This window comes from Plasmodium inui (assembly GCF_000524495.1).
Source record: "Plasmodium inui San Antonio 1 unplaced genomic scaffold supercont1.21, whole genome shotgun sequence".
Classification (NCBI taxonomy): Eukaryota; Apicomplexa; class Aconoidasida; order Haemosporida; family Plasmodiidae; genus Plasmodium; species Plasmodium inui.
The window spans coordinates 113,706-121,551 of NW_008481855.1; the positions used below are offsets into that span (position 1 = coordinate 113,706).

The 7,846-nt window shown below is 45.2% G+C and overlaps 3 protein-coding genes across 3 annotated transcripts in view; all 3 read right to left on the minus strand.

Moving 5' to 3' along the window:
* C922_04254 (hypothetical protein) overlaps nt 1-913 on the minus strand; it is a gene marked incomplete at both ends in the record, with an annotated part of 2,708 nt that extends 1,795 nt beyond the window's left edge. The window contains one exon of the mRNA XM_008819839.1: nt 151-913. Coding sequence (XP_008818061.1) covers nt 151-913 — 763 coding nt within the window. The remainder of the gene's footprint in view (nt 1-150) is intronic.
* Nucleotides 914-3,681: 2,768 nt separating this feature from the next.
* On the minus strand, nt 3,682-4,618 carry C922_04255 (hypothetical protein; the record flags this gene model as incomplete). Its single annotated transcript, XM_008819840.1, has 3 exons — nt 3,682-4,051; nt 4,313-4,367; nt 4,561-4,618. The coding sequence occupies 3 exons, from the start codon at nt 4,616-4,618 to the stop codon at nt 3,682-3,684; spliced, it is 483 nt and encodes a 160-aa protein (XP_008818062.1).
* A 1,731-nt stretch (nt 4,619-6,349) lies between these two features.
* C922_04256 (hypothetical protein) lies at nt 6,350-7,846 on the minus strand (the record flags this gene model as incomplete). The annotated part of the gene is made up of 1 exon (XM_008819841.1): nt 6,350-7,846. The coding sequence occupies one exon, from the start codon at nt 7,844-7,846 to the stop codon at nt 6,350-6,352; it is 1,497 nt and encodes a 498-aa protein (XP_008818063.1).

Below are 7,846 nucleotides of genomic sequence, written 5' to 3' on the forward strand. Positions count from 1 at the left end.
GAAGTGTATAAATGCTTATCAGACGAAGTGTATAAATGCTTATCAGACGAAGTGTATAAATGCTTATCAGATGAAGTGTATAAATGCTTATCAGACGAAGTGTAGACGTGCTAATCCGGCGCTAAGGCATGCGTCAGACGGGAGACCTACCTGTGAGTTGCGGAATCGACCTGTCCTGGTCCACCAGAAGGTCCTCCTTTATCTCCAGTTTGATATCCTGATATTGCCCCACGATGGAGACCGCGTCAGTGATGATGTGCTCCAGGGAGTAGCAGGAAGAATCCACCCTGCTATCCTCCACGGAACAGTGGTCGGTGAGGAAGTTCTCAATCGAAGTAGACGCCCTGCACACATTGCTATAAATCCCATTCCTCGTCTTGATAAATAAAACAATAAACCAGATACCTAAGCCAATAAGAACACATAGCAGCGAACTCAAAAAGACGTACGTCATAATGCTAAAGATTCGCTTCTTCACATTTTCCAGTATATCGTTATTTTCACTCTCCTGTTCTTCTTTCTCCCGTTTCTCTTCCTTCTTTCTGCACCTTTTGCAATGAATCGATTTAATTAACCTCCGAAAGCATTTCGTATACAGCAATAATGTTAACAGATAAACACACATAAAGACGATGAGGAAGTAAACACACCACATCACGTAGGGATTTCTCTTCAGAATATTGAGTACATTTTTAAAATTCAATCTCGTGAAATCTTCCATCCTCCAGGAGGAGTAAAGGATTCTCCATTTGCTCTTAGCAAATTCGTTAGACTGATCCTTCGAGATCTTCACTCCATCACTTGGGCAGAAATACCCCAACTCATCATGCAGAGCTTTGGTGATTTCTTTCAAATGCTCCTTCAGCACATCCGTCTTCTTCAGGTGGATGCTCAGGTGGTACTCGTCCGTCATCTTGGCGGAAGGGGGTGAGATGGTAAGGCGGCGAAGTGGACAGACGAAAAACAAGCTGATGGAATGACAGAAAAACACCCTGTTTCACCTTTTTCACAGGCCCAAGTTCACCTCTATGGGAATAAGGGATGGGCACTTGAACTCTACGTCACTAGGTAGGCGGCATCGGCGGTGATGTCCTTCCTGCCCCTGAAACAGGCGCGAGTAGGCAGTCATACGCGCATTCATACGCTCAGCCACACACAGAACAAGTCTTCAAAATTTAGCCAGAAAAAATTACGCATTCGTGTGGAAGGCAAACATGTAACATTACGCATGTCTCGAAGAATGCCCCCATATTCTTAACAACGTTGCGCACTGCACAGAAGTTCCGTTGATTAGAAGAAGCCCAAGGGGAGTTGTAAATGAATTTGCGGCTTCCTGCTTTGGCCTCTTTTAAGGGGTGGCCGCGGCGGTATGGACAAAAGGGGACACAAAAAAAGGACAAAAAAAGGGACAAAAAAAGGGACAAAAAGGTGGACATAAAAAGGGGGATAAAAAAAGGGACAAAAAATGGCAAAGAGGGAGAAAAAAAAGGACAAAAAAGGACCAAAGAATGAGGCGTACCTGACAATTCGGTACTGTGAACGAATGGACCGAAAATCACCTCCAAATGAGCGCAAAAGGTGGTAAACGCGCGACCAGTGCCACCAAGTGTGTGCTATGAAACACCTTAACCACCTTCCATGCGGAAGACACAGTGGTCGGGGGGCTTTCCTACTTGTGCATGTACTGGGCGGACAGGCAGTTGCGTAAAGGCACATGCAGGTGAAGGGGGAGATAAACAGGCGTCTCGTCAGCATGCAAGGGAAACACTCAGGTGAGCATGCGCTCGGAGGAGAGGAAAAGTACACATGTGCGAAGATATGAAAACAAGTACACATGTATGCAAGTAAGCTCACGAGCGCGTCTTTGCCATTTTTCTTTTTTCAAATTTTATTCAGATTTGTGCCATTAACTGGGCCGTCGTTAGCCCCCTCCCCCCCTCGCGGCATTAATTTGCGTTTTTTGCGAGCACGAAGAGGAATGCAAAGTGAGGAAAGGGACAGCAAAGGGACGGCAAAGGGACAAGAAAGGGACAGCAAGAGGACAGAAAAAGGACAACAGAAGAACAAAGGCGCCGATAAGTGTGAACAAAAAAAAAAATTAATTCAACACAGCCTCGTGTGAGGAAGGCGAAAAAGGGCAACCAAGTGATGTACCCAGCTGGCGCGCAAAGTTTGCGCCGTCCGGGTTAGAAAAGGTCTATGCTACCGTTTTGAAGTGTAGTTCATCCAGCTAAAATTGGTTTTCCTCTCAAGGGAAATTTTAAATAAGAGATGGTGCCTTCCTTGGGTCCCCCTTAAATGGGGGCCTTTCCTGCACGAAAAAGGTGTATGGTTAAGGTACATGCGAACAAAGGAAGGAACAGGCCGAGGAAGCATTTCACCCGAAGGAGCATATACACACCGAAGGGGAAATGCTCACTAGTCTTGCTAACTTCCCAGCTCATCTTCCTCCAAAATGGTAGGAAAATGCGAATCAGGAAAAAGGTCATCGCATCTCCCCCCTTGGGAAGAAAACACCCATAATGTTTACACTCCGCAAGTACTTACATAAAAAGGGCCATGTAGCACAAAGGATTCGTTTGAACTGAACAAATGTGTGGTTCTTCACTCATGCATTCACGATACTGTGGGAGAAAAGTCCAATTTGGTGAAGACGCAGGAGGGTAAAGAATAGAGTTCGTCGTTCAGCAGTTTATTTATTTGAGCAAGTTGCACATATATCGTGCGAAGAGTTCTGCAGAGGTAAGCGGCTTGGGGAGAATTTTTCACTTTATTGGATTTTCCCTTTTCTGTAAAATAAGCGGGTTTTACATCAGCGGCGTATTTTGTCTGATCACTGTGAAAGGAAAAAAATATCTGCAAACGGTCCGTACGCCGCCGTTCTCTCCATCTGAAGAGGCAGAGAAGTTGCAATGAAGCACTCAACTAAATCTTCTCAGGTGAGTAAATCCTAAAAGGGGAGAAATAAGCGCCTCCCCTGGGAAAGGCCGCCACGCATTGGTAACATTTCTTTTTCTCTACTTAAAAGAAGTCAAACGCAACAACAGGTGTTTGTCTTATGAGGTGAACTCCCCAGCACACGTCCTTACACATAGGTGTGCGGGCATATACGTGTCTTTTTAGAGAAGCAGCTGGGCGTTTAAAAAAAACACGCCATCGACTTAGCATAATTCACCTGAACGGTTCATACAAAAAAAGTGTTGCAGAAGGAACAGACTTGGAGCACCTAATGGAGCCCATTTGTGAGAAAATTCACCGTAGCTGCTTCTCATTATTGCAACATGTCTGGGAAAATCGCTGCGAAGCGTGGTAGGAGAAGGGACAAATCTGTCCAAACCTTTCTCGGACAAATCTTCTCTATTTTTTAAGAAACAAAGTAGGATTGCCAATTTTCTCCAAAGTGACAACGTTTCGTATAATCTTAAGAAAAATGTTCTGAAGAGGACTACTCACAAAGGTTAGAAAAAACGCTCAAAAGAGGCTTCAAAAAAAAAAAAAAAAAAAAAAGCTCTTTAAAGCGTAAAAAATCACAAAAAATGGGGTGCATCACAACAGGCACCTCTTTGTACATTAAAAAAGGAAACGAGAGAGAGAGAGAAAAAAATGCTAATTAGGAAGAATGACCAGATCTCTGCAAAGTTAACACTTTCTTCACCGCGCTACATTTGAAGGACAACTAAATTAGATGACTTTTTTCTTGATGGACATAATTACGCATACGAGCAGTATGACTACGTTTATGCCTGAGAAGAGGCTAAAAATTAGGAGATACTTCCTCCTGGAACGGTTTTTCTCATTTTCTTTTACTTCTTTTTCATCTCGCTCTCTTGCATCGAGCAACTCTATGCAATTGTCCATCAGGCAAACTGCACTTTCTGTGATGTTGGAGCATTCTCGAGAGTGTTCCTTTTTGCTGCTGGTTCGAACCCTCAGTTTGACTCCCATGCCGCAGGTCTTTGAACAATTGGACCATTCTGTCCACTGGTCGCAGTAGGGCTTGGCTTCTTCTTGAAGCATCCGATTTCGTAAAGGGGGGTCATTGTTTGGAGTTCTGGGGGGGCATGCGGGGGAAGATCCAGTATGTGGAAGTGAGCCTATACATACGTGACCGCTTATGTACATGCGCCTGTGCGTATTTGTCATGAGGAGTCCCCAGTGAGGGAGCCTTATGAGCATCCTTCTCGCCCCATTGTGGAATCACTCAGAGACAATAAGAGGTCCCCTTCTCTGTCTGTCCCACGAGTAGTAAGCAGCACCCGCTTCTTTCTCAGCCCCATCTGTGCTTCTACACCACGCAGAGCGTTTCGCTTACCTGTCTGTCGCAAGGTGTCCTCCTAGGGAGTGTTTGTCTTTCCTGAAGACAAAATCTGTACAAGGGGCGAAAGGCATAAATCAGAATGGCGAAATGGAGAAACAAAGTGGCACCGCGCAGGAAGGAGGCGGAGGGCCCGTGGGGAGCCCACTACGTGAAGCAGTAGCTCCATCACCCCATCGCGATGTGTTGCCATGAGGCTAATGCCGTCCTGTCTGCCGCCTGCGCATGTTGAAATTTCAAATTACTCAGGTGTGCGCTTATTAAGCAAAACAAGAGAAACGATTTTAAGCTCTTCGTCCACATCTTGGTCCAATGGTTGGAGGAGAAGGGTAAAAGGTAACAATTTTACAAAAAAAAAAAAAAAGCAGGGGGGAGGAAGCGTAGGAGGAGAACAAGACAGCGCGGTACATAACGATGTCGTACAAGTTTCACGTCTTAATTAATTGCAGTTAAAATGTGGAGAGAGAAAAAAAATAAATACCAAAATGGCAAAATGGAGAAGTCGAAAAATGCCAAAAAGGGGCACTTTTGTGTGTAAACGTAAAACTTTATATGCCAAAGGAACAAGTGTACCATTTTTGCATGTCTTTTTTTTTCCAACTCTGACCCTTAAGCGAATTGGGATTGAGCTTTGCGTGGGCCTTTCTCTCTCGAGATGAACGGACTGGGGGGCACCACCGCGTCCTGCCGTGAGCGTACACTAACACGTGCAGATAAGCATGGAGATAATAATAATGCGGGGTAAACTTAGTTACACACCAGTTACACGCCCAGTTGGTATGGGCAGACGTGCGCTGTTACACAGCTGCGAGAGGAAAGCCATTTAGTTGTTCAGAAGAGGCTGCCCTCTTTTTAAAATTTTTTTTACGCATGTGCCATGGGTTGAGTCACAAAAGGGGGGAGGGGGCTGATTTGCCTTGCTCATAATCTACACCATTTTTTTTTTTTTCTCCTCCCCAGTGTGGCATATCGTTTGTTGCCTCTTTGTCTACGCTTTGTTCTGCTGGCCCGTCTGCTTTCACCGCTTTTGGTGAAAAAGATACCCAGCAGAACAACAGGGTTGAAAATAAGCGAAAGCAAAGCGTAAGTACACATGTGAGTGGGCGGCACTTTGTCTCCTTCTCCGTGGACGCCAACGAACAGAGATCCATTTTGAAAATAGTAAAAATGAAACGTCCCAGCTCGCCGCACCAAAGAGGCAACATTATTTTTGAAAATGAAAAAAAAAAAATTCTCCCTTTATGACAACGTCTCAACCGCACGGGGAGGTAATCCGTCCGTCCCAGCCTGGAAAACTCTTTGTAGGGATCCTCGCAGGTACGCCAGGGGGTTAACGAGAGTCAAGCCAAAGGGTTAAAGAAAGGGAGGCACCAGGCAAGCCAACCTCGAGCTGGATGAATCATCTGCAAGCAGCTTCAATTTTGAGAATGATCCCCAGGCAAAAAAAAAAAAAAGGTTGTCTGCTTTGCTTCGCCCCCCGGGGGGAAGAGCAAAAAGAACAGGCAGAGGAGCGGTAGAACCCAAAGTTGTCATCTCAATCCACTGTGTGGGGTGAACTTACCCCACGGACGTCTCAACTACGCATGGAAGGTGCCCATTTGGAGGAGGGGGGGTCCTTCCAATGTGGTGTGTTTTACCATCAAAGGGGGGGATGATCCTCCTCGTGTGCGGGGACACACATACTGTCCCAAAGAGAAAAAAAAAATGGATCACTTGGGCTTGACAATTGTTCCCTTTTTTCAGTAAGCACTTTGGGATATGTGGCAAAATTGGCGAAGTGGCAAAAAAGGGGTTCTTCCCCCCAAAAGGGGGTACCAAGGACGTACCAACGAAGTGGCACATGTAAAAAAAAAAAAAAAAAAATACACATCAGTGGGGAAACTATCTGACGAGTATTCCGGAGAAACACAAAGGATCCCTTGCCTCGGTACCCAAAAAATGGATAACACGGACAAGGTGGAGAAAAAAACTGAGGCTGTCTAACTCTAAGGGGTGAGAAAGAAAGATGTCTTCCCACACACCGCCGGTTTGGCCTCACAAAATATGCTTCTTCTCAACGTCCCTAATCTTTTTGTAAATCAAAATGAGGGTCAAAATGATGAGGACAGCAAAGGAAAAGGCAAAAAGGTACGACGTGCTGTTCCCCTTGCTGATGATGGTCTCCAGCTTCTGGGCCTTCTCCGCGAGGAGCTTCAGTTCCTGGTTCTCATTAATCCGTTTTGTCAGCCTATCCGTGATGTCTTCGATATTCTTCCTGCTATGCTGTGCATGTGAATGAAATAAGCTTTTGAGGCCACTCAACTCGGTCGTGAAGATTTTTTGAAAGTGTTTTGGATCTTCCGATTTGTTCACAAGATTTTTTTTCACTTGTTTTAAATCTGCATGTAGAAACTGGACACTCTCCTGCAGCATGTTAAGGCTTTGCAGGATTTTTTTTTCGCTACTTTTTTGGTACGACATGAATTTTTGCAGCGTAGCGGCTAGGGACTTCAACACTTCCGCTTGGCTGAGATGACTGGAGTCCAGTCCGTTAAGGGTATTATCAATGGAGCTGTTCCACAAGTGCTCCTCTGCGTTTCCATCCATTGAGTCTGTTTCTTCTCCGGAGTACTGTTGTCCTTGCTCGGCTTCAGGGAAAATGTCGCTAAAAGAGATTGAAACATGTGTGATGCCTACAAAGGTGGGTACATACTTCTCTGCATTGGTGTTGGTCAGTTGTTCATTCTCTTTATAATTAAAGGCACTGAACCCGAGGTAATTCTCCTTGGGTATCTGCTTCTTCACCGTTAAGCTGTGAATATAGCTGTTGTTTCTCCCATTGAACAAATAAACACGCATTTCATTTTTCCGTGTCGTTATCTTTACATAGATTAGCTCATCCATGCTCAGTAGGCTCAGGCGATAACTCTTTGTAGTGTTGTCTTTCACGTTTAGCTTTCTCTTTCCATTGTTAATTAATCCAGATAGAACTAAATCGTTTCCACGTAATTGGAACCCCACCCCGATGCCGTTAAAATCTTCCTTAAATCCATACAGTCCATATTGATCTTCTTCAAGTGGGACCCCCCCTTCAGTATTTACACTGTGGAGGGAAAACTCGTTCGGTAGAAGCCAAAAGGCGAAGCCATTTATTTTGTTCTTTTCCTCAGTGGATATTTTATAATCTGTTTCCTTTACCTGGTTCTTTTTGTAGTAGCTATCGTCTATATGCTCCTTGTAGAATTGCTTCTTTATGTGGAAACTGAATTCGACGTTGAGGGTGTCCGAGGGGATTGGCTTGCTGTGGTAGAGGAATCCTCTTCGATTGTACACATTTGGGATGAGGACCAGGTACTTGTTTGTGCTGGCCGTTGAGTAGTTAAGTACCCATCCGTTGTTCAGGTCGTTTACAGTGAAGGGCGAGTTAAACGAATGCGCGTGGGAGACGTACATGCCATCGCTGCCATTGTTGGAGGTGGTCCCCGACGCGCTCCTGTGCCGGCTTGCGGACCAGCACAACAGCCCTACGAGGGCCAACAGGAACCTCGCCAT